A 25309-nucleotide genomic window follows, 5' to 3' on the forward strand; every position below is an offset into this window, starting at 1 on the left:
TATCTGAAAAGATCTTGGGAGGCTAGCGCCACCTCATTTAGGCCGGCGGTAGCTTCTACCTGTGTTGCCAGACCTTTAGAATTATGGATTAACCAACTAAAGTCAAGTATTTTGTCAGGTGCTTCGGTAGAACAATTACTGAATTCAATTACTATTTTGCTTAAGGCAGCTGCGTATATAGCAGATGCTTCGGCTGAATTGGTCAGATTCACAGCTAGATCAACGGCTCTTGTTAATGTTTGTCGTAGGGCCCTATGGCTTAAAACATGGGACGGTAATTTAACATCAAAGAATAGATTATGCGGGGTACCCTTTTCAGGGGACCTTCTTTTTGGGCCTGAACTTGATTTAGCCTTGGAAAGAACATCTAATAAAAAGAAAACTCTTCCTAAGAAACAAAAGGTGGTTACCAATAAAAGATTTTTTCGTAGAAATAGGAATGAACAGAAGGAGCAACCAAGAGACCAGAAGAGAAGACGGTGGTCTTTTGACAAATCAGCTAAGACGGGTTTCAGAGCAAAGCCTCAGGAAACCCAGTCTAAGTCACAATGACGCGTTCCTGGCGGTAGGGGGAAGGTTGAGATATTTTGCGCTCAGTTGGGCTCGAATGTCAAAAAGTCTGTTTATTCGACAGCTAATTCGAATTCGGATACCGAATAGAATTCGCCAGTCCCCCTCCGTCAAGGTACGTGGTGTCAAAACCACCAAAGGATGTTGCACTCATTCCGGAAATTCTAGGAATACTGCAGAATATGTTGGATCAAAAGGTGGTCTGCAGAGTACCAACAACACAACAAAAGAAAGGGTTTTATTCCACAATATTTGTGGTAAAAAAGCCATCAGGGAAGTACAGACTAATTCTAAACCTGAAATCATTAAATCCATTCATGAAAAAGGAAAAGTTTTGAATGGAATCAATTATCTCAGTGAGAGATCTTTTATTTTCAAAAGCTTTCATGGCGTCTCTGGATCTAAGAGACGCCTATTGGCATGTCCCGATTCATGTGAAATCGCAGGAATTTCTCAGGTTCGCAGTAAAGGTGGACGGAATTGTAATGCACTTTCAATTCGTCTGCCTCCCATTTGGAATAACCTCAGCCCCAAGAATATTCACGAAGATTCTGGGAGAGGCTTTGGTTCCATTAAGGGAAAAATCAGTTCTGGTGATACCTTCTCTAGACGATCTGCTATTATTAGGCAGTTCGGTGCAGGAGCTAGAAGGTCACTTAGAGTTGGTTTCCAACCATCTTCAAAATCTCGGTTGGATTATCAATTTGGAGAAGTCCTCGATTGTACCAAGTCAAAGAATGGTCTTTCTGGGAATAATAATAGACTCAATCAGTCAAAAGATGTTTCTTCCGACAGAAAAGATTCTGAAACTTACAGTGGCGGTTCAGTCATTGCAAATGGAGATCAGACCAACCTTGAGAACAATCTCTCGGGTGTTGGGGCTGATGACTTCAACTATTGTGGCAGTACCTTGGGCTCTGGCCCACATAAGGAAGCTGCAGAATTTTTTTCTGCAGAATTGGGATGGAAATCCAAGAACTCTAGACTTCAGAGTATCGATTCCAGAAACTGTTGTGTCGTCCCTGCACTGGTGGTTGAGGGAATCGAACCTTGTGAAGGGCAATCTGTGGAAAAATCCAACAGATTTTATCCTAACTACGGACGCAAGTTCGTGGGGTTGGGGAGCCCATATGAGTCACAGAGCGTTTCAAGGGAAATGGACAAAAATAGAAGCTCAAAGATCCTCCAACTGGAGGGAGTTGAGAGCGGTCCATCTGGCATTGATGGAGGCTCAGTCAGTAATAAATCAATCACATGTTTTGATACAGTCAGACAATGTGACGACGGTGGCCTTCTTAAACAAGCAAGGGGGCACAAGATCCCTGTTGTTACAGGAGGAAGCGGAGAAAATTTTTTCATGGGCAGAAAATCATGTATTATCATCGAGAGCGGTCCATCTCAAGGGAACGCTGAATATAGATGCGGACAAGCTGAGCAGAAACAAGGTTCTATCAACGGAATGGTCTCTGAACAAGGAAGTGTTCTTAGAGATTACAAAGAGATGGGGAGTTCCATCAATAGACCTATTTGCAACAGAAGAGAATTGTCAGGTACAACAGTTTTTTTTCCCTGAATCCAAGGGACAATTGTCGGGGAGTGGATGCATTCAGTCAGGAGTGGAAGTTTCCACTCCTATATGCATTCCCCCCCCAGAATTTAATTCCAGAGGTTCTGAGCAAATGGAGGAGCTACAGAACCCCAATGATAATAATTGCTCCTTTCTGGCCAAGAAGGAGTTGGTTTGCAGTGATCAGGTCATTGTCTGTGGAGGAGCCTTGGAGACTTCCAAACAGACCAGACTTGCTGCAGCAGGGGGAATTATGGCATCCCCATCCAGAGTTTTTGAGTTTAACGGCCTGGATCCTGAATTAATGATGTTAAAAAAATTAGGGGTGTCTGATAAGGCAGCCTGTACGCTGATTTCTAGTCGAAAGGAGGTAACTAGAAAGATTAACTTAAAGTATTGGAAAACTTTTCATTCCTGGTTGAAGGAGTCTAAGTTTAATAGCCTCTCCGTCCCAGCGGTTTTGGATTTTCTCCAGGACGGTTGGGACAAAAAGATTTCTCTAAGTACCTTAAAAGTACAAATTGCAGCCCTCTCAGCGTTTTCTGGGGTTCCCCTTTCCTCTTTGATCATTAGATTTTTAAAGGCGGTCTCTAGGAAATCCCCGGTGTTTAAACCTTATGTCTCTCCGTGGGATTTATCGGTAGTTCTGAACGGGCTATGTAAGGGTGCTTTTGAACCTATGAAGGAGAGTTCATTAAAATTCTTAACCCTTAAGACAGTATTTCTAGTGGCTGTGACCACGGCCAGAAGAGTTAGTGAGATTCAGGCTCTATCTATGAAAAGTCCATATTTCCAGGACCTTCAAGATAGGATTGTTCTGCAGACTGATCCAAAATTCTGTCCTAAAGTAATGTCTAGATTCCACAGATCACAGGACATTGTTCTTCCTACCTTTTCAGTTAATCCTACTGGGGATAGGGAGAAGATATTTCACATGTTAGATGTTAGGAGGAGTGTCCTTGAGTACTTGCACAGAACGTCAGACATTAGGAAGTCGGATTCCTTGTTCATTGTTCATTCAGGGAAATCGGTAGGTCAAAGAGCTTCAAAGTCCACTATTGCTAGCTGGATTAAATTAGCTATTGTGGAAGCATACAAAACCATGCAGTTAGAAGTACCAGCATCATTTAAGGCGCATTTAACTAGGGCTATGGCAACGTCATGGGCTAATTGCGCAGGAGCATCACCAGAGCAAATTTGTAAAGCAGCTACGTGGTCAAGTTTTTCAACTTTTATTCGGCATTATCGACTCGATGCGATGTCGGCTAATGACCAGGCGTTTGGAAGAAAGGTTCTTCAAGCGGTGGTCCCACCCTGAGGTTATATTACTTGTTAATCGTCTCACCTTGCCCTGAAGGATTGTGGGAAAAAATCAGAGTTAGTACCTGCTAACGCTGTTTTGAACAATCCTTCAGGGCAACGATCCCACCCGGGTGAAAATTGTCTTGTGATATAGAAGCACATGTGTGGGTTAGAGGTTGTTCACCTGTCCGGTACTTGGCTTAAACGCACTGAGGGTGTACTGACCATGTGATTCTTTTATAGGGGAAGTGCTGTCTGTTCCTGCGTCTGGGAGGAGCGACGTCTCACCTTGCCCTGAAGGATTGTTCAAAACAGCGTTAGCAGGTACTAACTCTGATTTTCAGGTGTGACCGCGGGATGGGGGAGGGGTGCACTTACCCAGAAGTCTCCAGGATGTCGGCGTTTCATTACTCGTCATAGGCATAATGAAAGCCGTGTTGCGTTACTCACTGACGCGCTTCCTCTTTCGTGAGTGATGGAACACTGCTTTCATTACGCGTATGAGGCGTGATTGAATGCAGACGTCCTGGAGACTTCTGGGTAAGTTCACCCCCCACTATCCCACGGTCACATCTGAAGTCATTTGAATTCCGAATTAGAGTCCGTCTGGACTGGACAGTTCATCCCTACCATTCCCTCCCATGTAAGAAACTGGCATACCTACATAGGATAGTCCCAGCTAAATGCCATCTTATATGGGGCTAGGGACCTTAGTCTGTTTAATAACGGGCTCTAGGTCCATCAGCGCGCACACGCCCGGCCAGCTGGCCCCCTGGCTGTCCTGCTTCCGTCCAGCACATGCGCAGTAGCACAAACGCAGGGACACACACACACAGAGATGGGACGCAGAGACACGGAGGTTTTATTAGGTAGGATAGAGGGATTGAAAGATAAATCTGCATCTCTGTGTTGTATATACGTGACATGTTGTTTCGTGTGCCAGCACGGTGTTCTATCTTGTAATATTGACCTTTATAAGGTTTGTATATTTTGATCATTTTTGCCAGACCTGATTTTATGAAGACGCTTTATCTATCTGCCATGCACCAGCAGTGTTGTAAATTACTAATGATTACTTAATAAAGCTCTTTCTTTGGGGGGAGAGACGCACACCTAGGTGCTTCTTATAGCCCCGAGCATTTTCTATTCCGATAAATACGGTATTTATTGCTTCATATTTTCTGCTGTGAAGTTGTATCCTTAACCCTGTGTGTGCGTTGCAGGTCCTCGCCATGTCCAGTCGCTCCTGGCTCAGCTATTCCTACCAATCCCGTTTCCACCTGACTCCCCTGTCATACGAGACGCTAGAATACGCATCAGGCTTTGCGTCTGAGCAATGTCCAGAGGGCATCGTGGCCATCTCCACCAACACGCTGAGGTGAGGGCGCAGCATTCAAGCATGCGATATTATGCATATTACATTATATTGAGGCCTGCTACATTATATATATTATATTGAAGCATGCGATATTATATATATTCTATTATATTAAAGCATGCGATATCTGTCACTCATGCTCTTACTGTTATGACATAAGACTTCTTTTTCTCCTGGCAGGATTTTGGCATTGGAGAAACTTGGCGCAGTGTTTAACCAGGTGGCATTTCCACTCCAGTACACCCCACGCAAGTTTGTAATCCACCCGGAGAGCAACAATTTAATTATCATTGAAAGTGATCACAATGCTTACACGGAGGCCACTAAGGCCCAACGCAAACAGCAGATGGCAGAGGTGAGCTATGGGGAGCGAGTACCAAATCCCGGCCACTGTGGAGGCTCCGCCCGCTTCCTGCACGGAAGACTCAGCCCACTTCCTGCACGGAAGGCGTTGCAAAGCACATGTAGTTGTTCATAAAGCCTAGTACACACCATGCAATGTTCCATCACATCGATAGGTGATCTGATAGGATGCAAGTTACATCGTGTGTGAACCTCCAAGCTGTTCCCAGTCGATAAGACGACAGATTTTCCATTAACTACCCAAAAACGATTGCATTATGAATCTGGATCTGATCAGACCGGTCGAAAATGATCGTGTTGATCTGATGGAAAATTGCATCATGTGTACTAGGCAGAACACCCATGCTAGATTTTTGTGCTAAATTGCATTCCTAATCTTCCTCACTTGTCTACATGTGACATCATAAAATGAAAGTGGACCTGAACTCAGAACTTCCTTTCTGCACTAAAAGTTAACCAACAGCATAATAACCTTTACAGAAAAACATTTGTGTTACAGCTGATACAAATCCTGCAATAAGTCTGCACTGTGTCTACTTCCTGCTGTCATGGAAGCAGACATAGGGTTAACGTCCTCTGTACACCCCCCAAGTGAGAGAATTAAAGTGGATCTGAACTCTTGCACAGGACAGAAGGAAAATAAAGATAGATGCACCCTGTATGTATTTAGAGAGTTTAGCCTGTCTAATTCTCCCCTCATCTGTGACTACGCACAAGTTGTAATTTGATCTCTCCCCGTGTCACATGACTGACACAGCAGATAAGCATTTGTGAAAGCATAGGATGTAAACAATATGTTTGCTTCCAGGAATCGGGAAGTAGACACACTGCAGGTTTATTGCAGGATGTGTATCAGCTGTAACAAATGTTTTTCTGTAAAGGTTATTCTGTTGTTGCGTGTCTTTTAGAGCAGAGAGGAAGTTGTGAGTTCAGGTTTCCTCTGCATACCCATAGCACAAATACAGTTGTGTGCTATTGAAATTGCAGTGCATCATGGGTGGGGAGAGTGTAAAGTGGAACTCTAGTTCTCCTATGTTCTAACAGATTAGCCACTGTAAGGGGGGCTATACATTATTGTAAGGGGGGGCCATACATTATTGGATGTGCCACCAGATAGACCATTGCGTGCCCGCACCCTGCTCACCAATTTCATTGTAAATTGTCTTTCTGCCTCCCCAAGTGTTTGTGTCCATACACATGATTGAACTTGATTTGATGTAATTGAGGGGGAGGGGGGCGCACTTCTGATTCTTACACAGAAGACATTAGAGGCAGATAGGATAGCTGTATGAGGGGGGGGAGAGATTTGTGATTCTTGCACAGAAAACATGACTTGGGGACAGAGGCAGGTTGGATAGCTGTATGTTCGGGGGGGGAGGGGGGAAGACTTGTGATTCTTGCACAGAAGGCATGACTTGGGGACAGAGGCAGGTAGGATAGCTGGGGGGAGGGGGGAGACTTGTGATTCTTGCACAGAAGGCATGACTTGGGGACAGAGGCAGGTAGGATAGCTGGGGGGAGGGGGGAGACTTGTGATTCTTGCACAGAAGGCATGACTTGGGGACAGAGGCAGGTAGGATAGCTGGGGGGAGGGGGGAGACTTGTGATTCTTGCACAGAAGGCATGACTTGGGGACAGCGGCAGGTAGGATAGCTGTATGGCGGGGGGGGGGGGGGGGGGGCTGGTGATTCTTGCACAGAAGGCATGACTTGGGGACAGCGGCAGGTGGGATAGCTGTATGGCGGGGGGGGGGGGGCTGGTGATTCTTGCACAGAAGGCATGACTTGGGGACAGCGGCAGGTAGGATAGCTGTATGGCGGGGGGGGGGGGGGGGGGGGGCTGGTGATTCTTACACAGAAGACATGACTTGGGGACAGATGCAGTTAGGATAGCTGTATGTCGGTGACCAGTACCTGCCACAGTCAGTAGACCCATACAATACATATATGACTTTCTGCAGTGCTGCATTGTGATTGGTCGGGAGAACATTGCTAATGGTTTTGTGTTGCAGGAAATGGTGGAGGCTGCAGGAGAGGATGAGCGGGAACTGGCTGCAGAGATGGCCGCAGCGTTCTTGAATGAGAATTTACCAGAGTCCATATTTGGAGCCCCTAAAGCTGGAAATGGGCAGTGGGCGTCGGTGATCAGGGTCATGAACCCCATCCAGGGCAATACTCTGGACCTGGTACAGCTGGAGCAGAACGAGGCAGCCTTCAGGTTGGTTCAGGGTCACTGTGGTTTGTGGGTGATGGGCACAAATGGGCGGTTTTTCTGATCTGAGCTTTCTTCCTCCTCTGCAGCGTTGCAGTTTGTCGGTTCAGTAACTCCAGTGATGATTGGCATGTCCTTGTAGGAGTGGCTAAAGATCTGATCTTGAACCCGCGTTCTGTTGCTGGAGGACTGGTGTATACATACAAGCTGATCAACAATGGCGAGAAACTGGAGTTTGTTCACAAGGTGTGTAAACATGACACAGCAGTATGTAGATTTATATGGCCGTGTCTGGTTATGGCCTTCTGACTCTGTCTTCTTCATCTAGACCACTGTGGAGGAGGTTCCATCAGCCATTGCTCCCTTCCAAGGCCGAGTCCTGATAGGGGTGGGCAAGTTGCTGAGGATATACGACTTGGGGAAGAAGAAGCTTCTGCGGAAATGTGAAAACAAGGTGAGCAAGAAAACCTCTCCAGATTTCTCACTCTTTATATTAAAGCCCTATTTGTGTATTTGTGTGTTGGGGGGACTAAGCCTCGGTGCACACTGTGTTATAGTACATATACGCTATGTCCCTCTGCACTCTATGGCCCTGCATCTGTATAGTACATATACGCTGTCACTCTGCACTCTATGGCACTGCATCTGTATAGTACATATACGCTGTGTCACTCTGCACTCTATGGCACTGCATCTGTATAGTACATATACGCTGTCACTCTGCACTCTATGGCCCTGCATCTGTATAGTACATATACGCTGTCACTCTGCACTCTATGGCACTGCATCTGTATAGTACATATACGCTGTGTCACTCTGCACTCTATGGCAATGCATCTGTATAGTACATATACGCTATGTCCCTCTGCACTCTATGGCCCTGCATCTGTATAGTACATATACGCTGTGTCACTCTGCACTCTATGGCCCTGCATCTGTATAGTACATATACGCTGTGTCCCTCTGCACTCTATGGCAATGCATCTGTATAGTACATATACACTGTGTCACTCTGCACTCTATGGCAATGCATCTGTATAGTACATATACGCTGTGTCCCTCTGCACTCTATGGCAATGCATCTGTATAGTACATATACGCTGTATCCCTCTGCACTCTATGGTACTGCATCTGTATAGTACATATACGCTGTGTCCCTCTGCACTCTATGGCAATGCATCTGTATAGTACATATACGCTATGTCCCTCTGCACTCTATGGCCATGCATCTGTATAGTACATATACGCTGTGTCCCTCTGCACTCTATGGCACTGCATCTGTATAGTACATATACGCTGTGTCACTCTATGGCACTGCATCTGTATAGTACATATACGCTGTCACTCTGCACTCTATGGCAATGCATCTGTATAGTACATATACGCTGTGTCCCTCTGCACTCTATGGCACTGCATCTGTATAGTACATATACGCTGTCACTCTGCACTCTATGGCAATGCATCTGTATAGTACATATACGCTGTGTCCCTCTGCACTCTATGGCACTGCATCTGTATAGTACATATACGCTGTCACTCTGCACTCTATGGTACTGCATCTGTATAGTACATATACGCTGTGTCCCTCTGCACTCTATGGCCCTGCATCTGTATAGTACATATACGCTGTGTCCCTCTGCACTCTATGGCCCTGCATCTGTATAGTACATATACGCTGTCACTCTGCACTCTATGGCACTGCATCTGTATAGTACATATACGCTGTCACTCTGCACTCTATGGCCCTGCATCTGTATAGTACATATACGCTGTGTCCCTCTGCACTCTATGGTAATGCATCTGTATAGTACATATACGCTATGTCCCTCTGCACTCTATGGTAATGCATCTGTATAGTACATATACGCTGTGTCCCTCTGCACTCTATGGCACTGCATCTGTATAGTACATATACGCTGTCACTCTGCACTCTATGGCACTGCATCTGTATAGTACATATACGCTGTCACTCTGCACTCTATGGCACTGCATCTGTATAGTACATATACGCTGTGTCCCTCTGCACTCTATGGCCCTGCATCTGTATAGTACATATATACGCTGTGTCACTCTGCACTCTATGGCACTGCATCTGTATAGTACATATACGCTGTGTCACTCTGCACTCTATGGCACTGCATCTGTATAGTACATATACGCTGTCACTCTGCACTCTATGGCCCTGCATCTGTATAGTACATATACGCTGTGTCCCTCTGCACTCTATGGCCCTGCATCTGTATAGTACATATACGCTGTCACTCTGCACTCTATGGCAATGCCTCCCCGCACTCATACACAATACACTGTGCCTGACTGGCCCTGCATCTGTATAGTACATATACGCTGTGTCACTATGCACTATGGCCCTGCATCTGTATAGTACATATACGCTGTCACTCTGCACTCTATGGCCCTGCATCTGTATAGTACATATATACGCTGTGTCACTCTGCACTATGGCCCTGCATCTGTATAGTACATATACGCTGTCACTCTGCACTCTATGGCCCTGCATCTGTATAGTACATATACGCTGTGTCACTCTGCACTCTATGGCAATGCATCTCCGCACTCATACACAATACACTGTGCCTGACTGGCCCTGCATCTGTATAGTACATATACGCTGTGTCACTCTGCGCTCTATGATAATGCATCTGTATAGTACATATACGCTGTGTCACTATGCACTATGGCCCTGCATCTGTATAGTACATATACGCTGTGTCACTCTGCACTCTATGGCAATGCATCTGTATAGTACATATACGCTGTGTCCCTCTGCACTCTATGGCAATGCATCTGTATAGTACATATACGCTGTGTCACTCTGCACTCTATGGTAATGCATCTGTATAGTACATATACGCTGTGTCCCTCTGCACTCTATGGCCCTGCATCTGTATAGTACATATATACGCTGTGTCACTATGCACTATGGCCCTGCATCTGTATAGTACATATACGCTGTCACTCTGCACTCTATGGCCCTGCATCTGTATAGTACATATACGCTGTGTCACTCTGCACTCTATGATAATGCATCTGTATAGTACATATACGCTGTGTCACTCTGCACTCTATGGCACTGCATCTGTATAGTACATATACGATGTGTCACTCTGCACTCTATGGCACTGCATCTGTATAGTACATATACGCTGTGTCACTCTGCACTCTATGGCAATGCATCTCCGCACTCATACACAATACACTGTGCCTGACTGGCCCTGCATCTGTATAGTACATATACGCTGTGTCACTCTGCGCTCTATGATAATGCATCTGTATAGTACATATACGCTGTGTCACTATGCACTATGGCCCTGCATCTGTATAGTACATATACGCTGTGTCACTCTGCACTCTATGGTAATGCATCTGTATAGTACATATACGCTGTCACTCTGCACTCTATGGCAATGCATCTGTATAGTACATATACGCTGTGTCACTATGCACTATGGCCCTGCATCTGTATAGTACATATACGCTGTGTCACTCTGCACTCTATGGCAATGCATCTGTATAGTACATATACGCTGTATCCCTCTGCACTCTATGGCAATGCATCTGTATAGTACATATACGCTGTGTCACTCTGCACTCTATGGTAATGCATCTGTATAGTACATATACGCTGTGTCCCTCTGCACTCTATGGTAATGCATCTGTATAGTACATATACGCTGTGTCCCTCTGCACTCTATGGCCCTGCATCTGTATAGTACATATACGCTGTGTCACTATGCACTATGGCCCTGCATCTGTATAGTACATATACGCTGTCACTCTGCACTCTATGGCAATGCATCTGTATAGTACATATACGCTGTGTCCCTCTGCACTCTATGGCCCTGCATCTGTATAGTACATATATACGCTGTGTCCCTCTGCACTCTATGGCAATGCATCTGTATAGTACATATATACGCTGTGTCACTCTGCACTCTATGGCAATGCATCTGTATAGTACATATACGCTGTGTCACTATGCACTATGGCACTGCATCTGTATAGTACATATACGCTGTCACTCTGCACTCTATGGCAATGCATCTGTATAGTACATATACGCTGTGTCCCTCTGCACTCTATGGCCCTGCATCTGTATAGTACATATATACGCTGTGTCCCTCTGCACTCTATGGCAATGCATCTGTATAGTACATATACGCTGTGTCCCTCTGCACTCTATGGTAATGCATCTGTATAGTACATATACGCTGTGTCCCTCTGCACTCTATGGCCCTGCATCTGTATAGTACATATACGCTGTGTCACTCTGCACTCTATGGCAATGCATCTGTATAGTACATATACGCTGTGTCACTCTGCACTCTATGGCAATGCATCTGTATAGTACATATACGCTGTGTCACTCTGCGCTCTATGATAATGCATCTGTATAGTACATATACGCTGTGTCACTATGCACTATGGCCCTGCATCTGTATAGTACATATACGCTGTGTCCCTCTGCACTCTATGGCACTGCATCTGTATAGTACATATACGCTGTGTCACTCTGCGCTCTATGATAATGCATCTGTATAGTACATATACGCTGTGTCACTATGCACTATGGCACTGCATCTGTATAGTACATATACGCTGTGTCCCTCTGCACTCTATGGCCCTGCATCTGTATAGTACATATACGCTGTGTCACTCTGCACTCTATGGCAATGCATCTGTATAGTACATATACGCTGTGTCACTCTGCGCTCTGATAATGCATCTGTATAGTACATATACGCTGTGTCACTATGCACTATGGCCCTGCATCTGTATAGTACATATACGCTGTGTCCCTCTGCACTCTATGGCACTGCATCTGTATAGTACATATACGCTGTGTCACTATGCACTATGGCCCTGCATCTGTATAGTACATATACGCTGTGTCACTATGCACTATGGCCCTGCATCTGTATAGTACATATACGCTGTGTCACTCTGCACTCTATGGCAATGCATCTGTATAGTACATATACGCTGTGTCACTCTGCACTCTATGGCCCTGCATCTGTATAGTACATATACGCTGTGTCCCTCTGCACTCTATGGCCCTGCATCTGTATAGTACATATACGCTGTGTCCCTCTGCACTCTATGGCAATGCATCTGTATAGTACTTATACGCTGTGTCCCTCTGCACTCTATGGCCCTGCATCTGTATAGTACATATATACGCTGTGTCCCTCTGCACTCTATGGCCCTGCATCTGTATAGTACATATATACGCTGTGTCCCTCTGCACTCTATGGCCCTGCATCTGTATAGTACTTATACGCTGTGTCCCTCTGCACTCTATGGCCCTGCATCTGTATAGTACATATACGCTGTGTCCCTCTGCACTCTATGGCCCTGCATCTGTATAGTACATATACGCTGTGTCCCTCTGCACTCTATGGCCCTGCATCTGTATAGTACTTATACGCTGTGTCCCTCTGCACTCTATGGCCCTGCATCTGTATAGTACATATACGCTGTGTCACTCTGCACTCTATGGCACTGCATCTGTATAGTACATATACGCTGTGTCACTCTGCACTCTATGGTAATGCATCTGTATAGTACATATACGCTGTCACTCTGCACTCTATGGCACTGCATCTGTATAGTACATATACGCTGTGTCCCTCTGCACTCTATGGCACTGCATCTGTATAGTACATATATACGCTGTGTCCCTCTGCACTCTATGGCAATGCATCTCCGCACTCATACACAATACACTGTGCCTGACTGGCCCTGCATCTGTATAGTACATATACGCTGTGTCACTCTGCACTCTATGGTAATGCATCTGTATAGTACATATACGCTATGTCCCTCTGCACTCTATGGCAGTGCATCACTACTGGGCACTCTATGGCCCTGCATCTGTATAGTACATATACGCTGTGTCACTCTGCACTCTATGGCACTGCATCTGTATAGTACATATACGCTGTGTCACTCTGCACTCTATGGCAATGCATCTCCGCACTCATACACAATACACTGTGCCTGACTGGCCCTGCATCTGTATAGTACATATACGCTGTGTCACTCTGCACTCTATGGTAATGCATCTGTATAGTACATATACGCTGTCACTCTGCACTCTATGGCAATGCATCTGTATAGTACATATCCGCTGTGTCACTATGCACTATGGCCCTGCATCTGTATAGTACATATACGCTGTATCCCTCTGCACTCTATGGCAATGCATCTGTATAGTACATATCCGCTGTGTCACTCTGCACTCTATGGCAATGCATCTGTATAGTACATATCCGCTGTGTCACTCTGCACTCTATGGCAATGCCTCCCCGCACCCATACACAATACACTGTGCCTGAATGGCCCTGCAGCTGTATAGTACTTATAAGCTATGTCACTCTGCACTCTATGGCAGTGCATCACTGCTGGGCATTCTATGGCAGTGCATCACTGGATCCAGTGTGGTGATCAGTGGTAATTGTAATGCTGAACAGAGAATGATGATGGCAGGAGATACTGATAGATGTACAGAGATGTTACATCCCCCTGTAAGTAGCAATGTGGTGATCAGTGGTGACTGTAATACTAAACAGAGAATGATGATGGCAGGAGATACTGATAGATGTACAGAGATGTTACACCCCCTGTAAGCAGCAATGTGGTGATCAGTGGTAACTGTAATGCTAAACAGAGAATGGTGATGGCAGGAGATACTGATAGATGTACAGAGATGTTACATCCCCCTGTAAGCAGCAATGTGGTGTCAGTGGTGACTGTAATGCTGAGCAGAGAATGATGATGGCAGGAGATACTGATAGATGTACAGAGATGTTACATCCCCCTGTAAGTAGCAATGTGGTGATCAGTGGTGACTGTAATACTAAACAGAGAATGGTGATGGCAGGAGATACTGATAGATGTACAGAGATGTTACATCCCCCTGTAAGTAGCAATGTGGTGATCAGTGGTGACTGTAATGCTGAACAGAGAATGATGATGGCAGGAGATACTGATAGATGTACAGAGATGTTACATCCCCCTGTAAGTAGCAATGTGGTGATCAGTGGTGACTGTAATACTAAACAGAGAATGATGATGGCAGGAGATACTGATAGATGTACAGAGATGTTACATCCCCCTGTAAGCAGCAATGTGGTGATCAGTGGTAATTGTAATGCTGAGCAGAGAATGATGATGGCAGGAGATACTGATAGATGTACAGAGATGCTACATCCCCCTGTAAGTAGCAGTGTGGTGATCAGTGGTAATTGTAATGCTAAGCAGAGAATGTTGTCCACACAAGTTCATTCAATCATTTTAAACTTTTTTTCCTCTTTTTTCACATATTTTTATACATATTGGTAATATTTATTTAATGTATTCCTGAATACATGTACATATTTGTTTGTATGGTCATATTGGTATCTGACCAGTAGATGGCAGTATATATTTTATACCTTCCGACAATATGCAGTTCATTTAAAGAGTATTGTATCGCAATCGCTAAATTGTTTGAAATATTTGTACCTCTGCTATAGCATGTTTTAAAATGAATTGTATATCAGAATTAGACTGCCGCTTTTGTTTAAAACTTTATTGTCCTCCCATCCTGTACAAGAGCCCCGCCGTTAGATAGAAGATAGAACACGTAACCACGGAATCCCGTCTGCATGACTGGGAATGTGGTGACGTCACTGTGCGCGGCCGCACACACGTGAACCGCAACAATGCGGAAATTAGGGACGGAAGATGAGGGAAGTCAGGTGACTGGAAGAGGAGGGCAAAATTGAGTTTAAGAGGGGACGACATCCTCACAACTTTACCTTCTGGAGAAGTGACAGGGTCACGGAACGCGTGAGGGGGCACAGAGAGACAGCGGGCACATCTTTACAGCTTTGGGTAAGACCTTATCTCATTATCAGCGGCTTGGTTGTGGAGTAGGTTGATATCTCGGAGGGTGTATACTAATACTTTCCAAAAGGCCACAATACCTTTATCTGGCCAGTGCTGTAGTTAATGTCTATTGCAATACTATATGTTATATTTATGTGGTGCCTGCTGGTTAATCTGTGCGCTGTATGGTTTTAAATGATTTTATGGGTTGCAGGGACAAGTCCCCAATAAACTTTTTTTGATTATTTAAATTTTTGGTGGTCTGATAGTGATGTATTATAGTAGCCTAGATGGATGCTTTTCTTGTGGTTTTATAAGAGCTTACAGGTCCATGGCTTTACTCCTTTTTGGAGGTTTATTGCTCTCTCATTTTTGTGTAAAAAGGCAGGAGATACTGATAGATGTACAGAGATGCTACATCCCCCTGTAAGCAGCAATGTGGTGATCAGTGGTAATTGTAATGCTGAACAGAGAATGATGATGGCAGGAGATACTGATAGATGTACAGAGATGTTACATCCCCCTGTAAGTAGCAGTGTGGTGATCAGAATGATGATGGCAGGAGATACTGATAGATTAAGAGGTGGAATCTGGTGATAAATGTCACGTTGGAAAATGCAGTTCATGAAAATACAAAATTATCAAAACTTGATTGAGTGAAGTTTGCCACCAGGAGTGTTTTTTCTAATGAACCACATTTTGTAACGTTTCATAGTTACATAGTTACTTTGGCCGAAAAAAGACATACGTCCATCGAGTTCAACCAGTACAAAGTACAACACCAGCCTGCTCCCTCACATATCCCTGTTGATCCAGAGGAAGGCGAAAAAACCCTTACAAGGCATGGTCCAATTAGCCCCTAAAGGGAAAAATTCCTTCCCGACTCCAGATGGCACTCAGATAAAATCCCTGGATCAACATCATTAGGCATTACCTGGTAATTGTAGCCATGGATGTCTTTCAACGCAAGGAAAGCATCTAAGTCCCCTTTAAATGCAGGTATAGAGTTTGCCATAACTACTTCCTGTGGCAATGCATTCCACATCTTAATCACTCTTACTGTAAAGAACCCTTTCCTAAATAAATGGCTAAAACGTTTTTCCTCCATGCGCAGATCATGTCCTCTAGTCCTTTGTGAAGGCCTAGGGACAAAAAGCTCATCTGCCAAGGTATTATATTGCCCTCTGATGTATTTATACATGTTAATTAGATCTCCTCTAAGGCGTCTTTCCTCTAGACTAAATAAACCCAGTTTATCTAACCTTTCTTGGTAAGTGAGACCTTCCATCCCACGCATCAATTTTGTTGCTCGTCTCTGCACCTGCTCTAAAACTGCAATATCTTTTTTGTGATGTGGTGCCCAGAACTGAATTCCATATTCCAGATGTCGCCTTACTAGAGAGTTAAACAGGGGCAATATTATGCTAGCATCTCGAGTTTTTATTTCCCTTTTAATGCATCCCAAAATTTTGTTAGCTTTAGCTGCAGCGGCTTGGCATTGAGTCCATTTTTTCCCCCTGGAAATTGTGGCAATCTTGATCACACGTGGTTTAAATCTGAGCCATTTTTCCAAAACATCCAATTAATTAAAAAGTTGGATCGGATTGATCGAAGCAAAATACAGATAAATTGTAATGTGTATGACCACCTTCAGCATCTTACAATTATTTCCGTAGCATATTCCAAACTTCATCATCGGGATCCAAGTGTTGGGCCACCGGGTGATCGTGTCCGATGTGCAGGAAAGCTTCATCTGGGTGCGCTACAAGCGGAACGAGAACCAGCTGATCATCTTTGCCGATGACACCTACCCCCGCTGGGTGACGACGTCTAGCCTGCTGGACTTCGACACGGTCGCCGGGGCAGACAAGTTCGGAAACATCTGTGTGGTGAGGACAAGTTGGTGTCTGTTGTTAATTGGCTGCCATGTTAGTCAAGACACGGGGATTGATTTTTTTTTCACTATTAAGGTTTATTAACTACTCTGCGACCATCTGTCAATTGGCGGACGCAGAGTGTCTCACCCCAGACCACCTAACGCCGACTGGCGTCAAGTCCTGGGGGCGGAGATTAGCAGTGAACGCACATGTGCAATTGTTCCCTGCTGAGACGCAGAGCTCCGTGATCAGCCTGCCAGCCTGCGATTGCATCTGACAGGCTGTTAAAGATGCACAGCCCGGAAGTACAGCTGAAGCTGCGCAGTGGCTCTGTGCTACGGACACCCCCACAGTGAGATTGCGCTCATACATGAAGTATGGCTGCGAAGAACGGTGTCCTCCTGACAAGCAGTTAAGGGGTTAATGAGGATCGGGGGAGTATCTAACACTTTTTTTTTTTTTTTCATTTCAGAGTCACTTTAATACCTGGTTGGTTGAATTTTCAAAGCTGTCTTTGTGTCATTGGTGCAGCATGGTTTGATGTAACACCAGTTTATTAAAGGATACCTGAGACCAGACTTATTGCATGATTTATACTCACCTGAGGCTTCCTCCAGCCCTATGAGCGGCTTGGGCTCCACCGGCGGCCTCTTCAGCCGCTTCATTCTCCGGTTCTGACCTCTTTAAGATTGCCTAGTTGTGCTGTTCTGCACGGCTGCGCCTACCAACCCTCCACAGGAGGGTGCATGTGCAGAAGAGCGCGACTGGCCAAACTAACAGAGCAGCCGGGGAGGATGGCGATGGAGCTCACTGTCCTCATGGGGCTGGAGGAAGCCTCAGGTAAGTATAAATCGTGCCATTAGTCTGGTCTCAGGTACTCTTAGCACCCCGGTATAGTGGCTGGACAGAGTACTTGTTAAAGAGAACCCGAGGTGGGTTCTAAGAATCCTATTCGCAGACAGAGGCTGGGTCTGCATGTAATGCCCAGCCTCTGTTACTATACTGTCTCCCCCCCCCCCCCCTGCCAGGCCCCACTTGCGCTCTGCTGTCCACCATAAATCATACGCTGTGCTAGCGACATGCAGCGTGTCACCAGCCGGCTGTTTACACCTGAAGTGTCAGTCTCTGCCGCTCCCCCCCCCCCCCCCCGCCTGCGTGTCTTCCCTCCCCGCTGATTGGAGGGAAGGGACGCAGGCAGGGAGTGGCGATATAGAGGTGGAGAGGGACGGTGTGGATGTAAACAGCTTGCATGGCGTATGATTTATGGGGGACAGCAGAGGGCAGAGAGGGGCTGGGGGAGACAGTATAGCAGCAGAGGCTGGGCATTATATGCAGACCCAGCCTCTGTGTGCTAATAGCATTCTTAGAACCCACCTCGGGTTCTCTTTAAGGGCTCTGCCTTCGACATGGGAGGCCAGGGTTGGAATCCTGGCTAGGGTCAGTACCTATTCAGTAAGGAGTTCTTAGGCAAGACTCCCTAACACTGCAGGGTGACCTCTTGAGTGCATCATAGTGGCTGCAGCTCATGCGCGCTTTGAGTCCGACAGGAGAAAAGCGCCATACAAATGTTCTGATTATTTTATATTACACTTGAAGCATCCGATTTCCTCTGCCTTATCCGTGGTGTTGCCTATTTTTGGTAGTTAAAGTCATTGGGAGTCAAATACTATAAAAAAACAGATGCTTACCGAAGGAGAGGGAAGGCACTGGGTCCTAATGAGCATTCCCTCTCCTCTCATCAAAGCGGCAGCTCCTCTGTTCAAATCCCTGCCGCGGGGGACTTCTGGAGCTGAGTCCTGCTGAAGACATACGGCTCCGTACTGCGCCTGCCAGGGAGAGGGTGCTCGCACATGCGCAGTATGGAGCGGCCCATCTTCCGGGGCACTCAGACTTCCGAAGCCAGCATTTCACCCAATTGGGGGATCCTGTGCTGGAACAGGCTCCGGGAGAGGAGCGGGAAGGGTCTATAGGACCCAGAGCCCTCCCTCGCCTTAGGTAAGTGTCTGGCCAGGGGACACCACCTGCTCTTTCTCTGTGAGCACAAAACGGGGTTTACCCTGTTGACTATAAAAAGCCATTTTTGCTGTTTTTGTTAAAGTGGACTTGAACGGAAATGCACCCTGTATGTATTTACAGAGTTTAGCCTGTTTAATCCCCCCTCAGTTGTGTCTAATCACTAGTTGGCATCTGATCTCTCCCCTGTGTCACATGACTGCCTATGGCAGAGATGGCAGATAAGCCCATTTGACAGCACAGGCTGTAAACAATATGTCTGCTTCCATGAATCAGGAAGTAGAAACAGTGCAGACTTATTGCAGGGTTTGTTTCAGCTGTAACATAGAAATGTTTTTCTGTGAAGGTCGTTCTGCTGTTGTGTCTTTTAGAGCAGAGAGGAGTTCTGAGTTCAGGTCCGCTGTAAACTAGGATGTGGCCTTTATGATTATTCCAGTATTTGTATAGTGCTTTTCTCCCATCTGACTTAGAAACTCTGAAGTCTCTTTTTTTCCTTGCTTTTGTCATATAATCCTGTTCAGCATGAATGCCCCAGTGAAATCGCTGCATCCCCGCGGCAGATGGGTGATATATGACAGAGGATTAGCCCTGCAGAGCTCCGGGGCTCACAGGGCTTCTCTTCCTGGAAGTGGCAGAGCTTCAGGCTTTAGCTCTGCCTCCTCCGCAGTCAATCTCCTCTGATCGCCGCCTCTCCCCGCCCCTCTCAGTCTTCTTTCACTGAGAGGGGCGGGGAGGAGGCGGAGATCCGCAGAGATTGATTCCAGAGAGGCTGAGCTACGGCTCAAAGCTCAGCCTCCCCAGGAAGAGAAGCCCTGCGTGTCGGGCAGCATGATCTGTGATCAGCAAAGTCGTAGAACTTTGCTGGTCTATTACTAAGCAATAAATCTACTGCTGGTATGCGTCGATTTCACTGGGGCATTCATGCTGAACAGGATTATATGAGAAAAACAGAGGAAAAGAGACTTTAGAGTCTCTTTAAAGCGCTTATAGACACATTAGAAAAATTAAAAACATTTTAGGCATTCCCAAATCCCCATCCGTTAATATCTCAGCAGCAGAGGGTGGAGGTGGGCGGGGACAAGTAATCTAACATTAGGAGTGACTCTTCACACTTCTAGTTTGGAAGCAATGATGGAGCAACTTCTGGCAGGCGAGGTAAGGAGGGAACCAGGCACTCAACCAAGATGTTCCAGCACACGGTGTACTGATCAATATATTGTGGTGGCTTTCGACGGCCCTGACTAATGGCAATAGCTTATGTTTGTTGCACATATCATTCATGAAACTACAATCACACTTCATAGCTGCTAATGTTTCCTAAAGTGTACCAGAGCTGAAATAAGTAAAAGATTTAAACATACCTGGGGCTTCCTCTAGCCCCATCCGCTCTGATCGCTCCCACACTGCCGTCCTCCTCTGCCAGCTTTGGGAACCGGGTCCCGTCACTTATGTCAGTCTGATATATTCAAAAAAAGAGTCCTTCTAGGCAATCAATAATAAATAACCATCCTCAGCCGCCAAATATATGATAATATAATACTTTATTAAGGACTTGTCCCAATGTAGTTAAAATCAATTAAAACCATCCAGTGCACAGGTAGAACATTGCGGATCAAGATAAATGAATACATGATACAATCATATCTGCAGAGAACTGGTACCTTGTCAGTCCTTCAGCTAAATCAATTGTCATAACCTATTTACATTTTAGGTATATCAACCGCTGAAATAAGGATCTGTGACACTTGTAGCCAAGCTGTACGCAATACTTCCATCGCATTGTTGTCTTGTGATTATTTCCCACAGATCCTTATTTCAGCGGTTGATATACCTAAAATGTAAATAGAAGGTTATGACAATTGATTTAGCTGAAGGACTGACAAGGTACCAGTTCTCTGCAGATATGATTGTATCATGTATTCATTTATCTTGATCCGCAATGTTCTACCTGTGCACTGGATGGTTTTAATTGATTTTAACTACATTGGGACAAGTCCTTAATAAAGTATTATCATATATTTGGCGGCTGATGATGATTATTTATTATTGATTGCCTAGATGGACTCTTTTTTTTTTTTTGGGGGGGGGACTATATGAGGTTTAACAGGTTCATGGCAGTTAACCTTTGTGTGGGCTTTTTGTTCTCTATTTGTTGTTTTAGACTTATGTCAGTCTGCTCCAGTCTACGAAGGAGAAGTGCGCTGTTTGCGTATCTCTCCAGCAGGCGCTGGAGAGATACGTAGAGGGCGCACTTCCCTTACGTCAGACTGGAGCCGACTGACGGAAGTGCAGGGACCCGGTTCTCGTAGCTGCAGGCAGAGGACGGCGGTGTTAGAGCGATTCAGACGGATGGGGCTTGAGGAAGCCCCAGGTATGTATAAATCTTTTTATTTTCCCCAACTCTGAGTCCCTTTAAATATACATTTTGGTTTTTGTTTTTTTTTAACTTTTGTTAAACCCTCCTGAATGATTTTACAATGTTGTTTCCAGGTCCGCCTGCCTACAAACACCAATGATGATGTGGATGAGGACCCTACCGGTAACAAGGCATTGTGGGACAGAGGACTTCTGAATGGAGCATCTCAGAAGGTAAGCCTGGCTTGTGGAGTCACATGCCCTGTGCAGGGAGGTCTCTCTATTTGCTGTAACTTAGCTGTGCTTGTTGTATACAGGCGGAGGTGATTATGAACTATCACGTTGGAGAGACTGTGCTGTCGCTGCAGAAGACCACGCTGATTCCTGGAGGATCCGAGTCTCTGGTCTACACTACATTATCGGGGGGGATCGGCATCCTGGTTCCATTCACTTCTCATGAGGTACAGCCATAGCCCATATCTGCCTTATTACTACCCCCTGCCCTGCAGTTGTCTGGTCATAGTAACGGGACACGACTGCATTCCACATGGCCAGGCTGATTTCACACATGCTTTTATTGTTCAATATAGATTTCATTATAACCGGACGTTGTAAAGTGTACCTGAAGGGTAACAAAGTGCCCCTAGGAGGACTGACCGCGGGGGAAGCTTCTGGTTACTCTCCTCGCCGGAGGGGATCCAGCCCTGGGACCCCTGCAGATCCGCTGGCGAGGGCTTGTCAGCAGTGCCTGCAGGTGCGGTAGCAGCTTTCCTATGGGCTCTAGTGGAAATAGCCAGATGACGTCCGCTGTACTGCGCAGACAGACGGTTTGCACCTGAGCAGAGTTGTGGACCTGATCAGGCTCACCTATTTCCGCCAGAGCCTGAAGGAAAGCCGCTACTGCACCGGCAGGCAAAAGTAAATATCCTTGTCTGCTTGTGCTCTGGGCTGCCAGCGCTGCGTCGGGCTGATGGAAGGAGACGGGGAAAGTCTCTCATTGGGATCCAGAGGCTTCCCCCTCCTGAGGTAAGCACCCTCCAAAGGCAGATTTTCCCTACAGGTCAACGCACAACTATCCCTCTCTCCTGTTTCCTGACTCACATTCTTTATTCTCTAACCTCTTATTTGAACCAACCCACAAGCATGCATCTCAAGGTAGATGTTCAAAGCAAATACTTGCATAAGCAGAGGAAAGCTTTCTGGATGCTTCTCATGCTGTCCTCTGGACCCCCACCGCTACCTGGAACTTGCAGTACATTGCGCTGCGCTCCTCTTCTGGCACGGATGTGCAGCAGCACGGAGCTACACTGTCCTCTGGACCCCCACCGCTACCTGGAACTTGCAGGACATTGCGCTGCGCTCCTCTTCTGGCACGGATGTGCAGCAGCACGGAGCTACACTGTCCTCTGGACCCCTGCCGCTACCTGCAGGACATCATGCTGCGCTCCTCTTCTAGCACGGAGCCACACTGTCCTCTGGACCCCCGCCGCTATCTGCAGGACATCATGCTGCGCTTCTCTTCTAGCACGGAGCTACACTGTCCTCTGGACCCCCGCCGCTATCTGCAGGACATCATGCTGCGCTCCTCTTCTAGCACGGAGCTACACTGTCCTCTGGACCCCCGCCGCTATCTGCAGGACATCGGGCTGCGCTCCTCTTCTAGCACGGAGCCACACTGTCCTCTGGACCCCCGCCGCTACCTGCAGGACATCATGCTGCGCTCCTCTTCTAGCACGGAGCTACACTGTCCTCTGGACCCCCGCCGCTACCTGGAACTTGCAGGACATTGCGCTGCGCTCCTCTTCTGGCACGGATGTGCAGCAGCACGGAGCTACACTGTCCTCTGGACCCCCGCCGCTACCTGGAACTTGCAGGACATTGCGCTGCGCTCCTCTTCTGGCACGGATGTGCAGCAGCACGGAGCTACACTGTCCTCTGGACCCCCACCGCTACCTGGAACTTGCAGGACATTGCGCTGCGCTCCTCTTCTGGCACGGATGTGCAGCAGCACGGAGCTACACTGTCCTCTGGACCCCCACCGCTACCTGGAACTTGCAGGACATTGCGCTGCGCTCCTCTTCTGGCACGGATGTGCAGCAGCACGGAGCCACACTGTCCTCTGGACCCCCGCCGCTACCTGCAGGACATCATGCTGCGCTCCTCTTCTAGCACGGAGCCACACTGTCCTCTGGACCCCCGCCGCTACCTGCAGGACATCATGCTGCGCTCCTCTTCTAGCACGGAGCCACACTGTCCTCTGGACCCCCGCCGCTACCTGGAACTTGCAGGACATTGCGCTGCGCTCCTCTTCTGGCACGGATGTGCAGCAGCACGGAGCTACACTGTCCTCTGGACCCCCGCCGTTACCTCCAGCACATCGGGCTGCTCTCCTTTTCTGGCACAAGCACTGATCTGCAGTACCTCCAGGACTTTTGTGGCACAAGCCCATGCCTGTATATCGGCTGTATCCTGCACCCAAGTCTCCCGGCAGCAATTTCTCTCATACGCCCCCACCTCAGCTGATCCCTCCACACCCCCACAAAGGTGATCCCTTACCAGCAGAGCTACAGCCACCCCTTTTTGTTTCTGCTTTGGAATAAACATGATAATAGTAACTTAACCCTCCTGGCGGTCTATTAAAAACTGCCAGGGGGGCAGCGGAGCAGTTTTGTGTTTTTTTTTTTTTGTTTTTGTTTTTTGTTTTTTTAAATCATGTAGCTAGCCTAGCGCTAGCATCATGACAGCTGTGCAGCGGCATCCCCACACCCTCTTCAATCGCCGCCGGCGATCAAGCCCGTCCGGAAATCCCGTTCTGAACGGGATTGCCATTAGGGCTTCCTCCGTCGCCATGGCGACAGGCAGGTCGACGTCCCGATCCACCCTTCAGCGATGCCTGGCACTGATTGGCCAGGCAGCGCTTGGGGTCTGGGGGGGGGGGGTGCGGCGGGTAGCTACGAATCGGCACGGAGTGGCGGCGATCACTGTGCACACGCGCGTGTAGCAAAAAAAATGTATGCAAATCGGTCCAGCAGGGCCTGAGAAATCCTCCTGCGCGGCTTATCCCAAACTACGGGTTACCGCCAGGAGGGTTAAAGGCCCATCCATCATGCCTGGCTTGCTGCCTGGGGAGGCTTATTATATACAGCTGAAATAGTTTGAGTTCTGTCTTTGAAGTATATGAATCTCACCATGGCAGAGCAATAAAGAGCCTGACCTTGCTAATTCCACAGAAAATGGATGTTGTAATGTTTTGTTTGTTCTGAATTCTGGAGATTTCGTAGTTTTAGGAGTTTCAGATCTCACTGAAGATGCCAGAATTTTTCTTGTCCGATATTCAAAGTTAACTTTTCACTGCGATTTCCTTGTCTGACATGAAGAGTTTGGCTCCGGCAGATTCATTGCATTGACTTTGCTGCAAATAAAGCCTTTTACACAAGCTTCACTCGGGTAGCACGCTGGGCTTTTATGCTCCCCTCTTACCCCGCCCACCGGAAGCCACTCCCTCTTCACCATCATCTCCTCCCCTCTCCATAGCAATAGTGTATGTCGCCTGTCTGTGGTTGAGTGAGGTCTGTAGGCGCTCGTCACCAGAACTGTCGAGAGAGGAAAAATATAAAGCCTTAAGGCATCCAATTTTGATTGGCCAATTTTACCACTTCTATTTGACATAGTTATTTGGGTTGAAAAAAGACATGTTAATCGAGATCAACCAGCAGCCTGCGCCCTCACATATCCCTGTGGATCCAGAGAAAGGCAGAAGGAAGCCATGGTCAAATTAGCCCC

General features: G+C 46.8%; 1 protein-coding gene across 1 annotated transcript in view; it reads left to right on the plus strand.

Moving 5' to 3' along the window:
- The window catches only part of SF3B3 (splicing factor 3b subunit 3), a 122359-nt gene that overhangs the window by 88305 nt on the left and 8745 nt on the right, over nt 1-25309 (plus strand). The window contains exons 17-24 of the mRNA XM_068261446.1: nt 4663-4817; nt 4998-5172; nt 7192-7397; nt 7481-7637; nt 7720-7845; nt 16958-17170; nt 21662-21760; nt 21844-21987. Coding sequence (XP_068117547.1) covers nt 4663-4817; nt 4998-5172; nt 7192-7397; nt 7481-7637; nt 7720-7845; nt 16958-17170; nt 21662-21760; nt 21844-21987 — 1275 coding nt within the window. The remainder of the gene's footprint in view (nt 1-4662; nt 4818-4997; nt 5173-7191; nt 7398-7480; nt 7638-7719; nt 7846-16957; nt 17171-21661; nt 21761-21843; nt 21988-25309) is intronic.

The sequence above is a fragment of the Hyperolius riggenbachi genome, chromosome 11 (assembly GCF_040937935.1).
Source record: "Hyperolius riggenbachi isolate aHypRig1 chromosome 11, aHypRig1.pri, whole genome shotgun sequence".
In the NCBI taxonomy this organism is placed as follows: Eukaryota; Metazoa; Chordata; class Amphibia; order Anura; family Hyperoliidae; genus Hyperolius; species Hyperolius riggenbachi.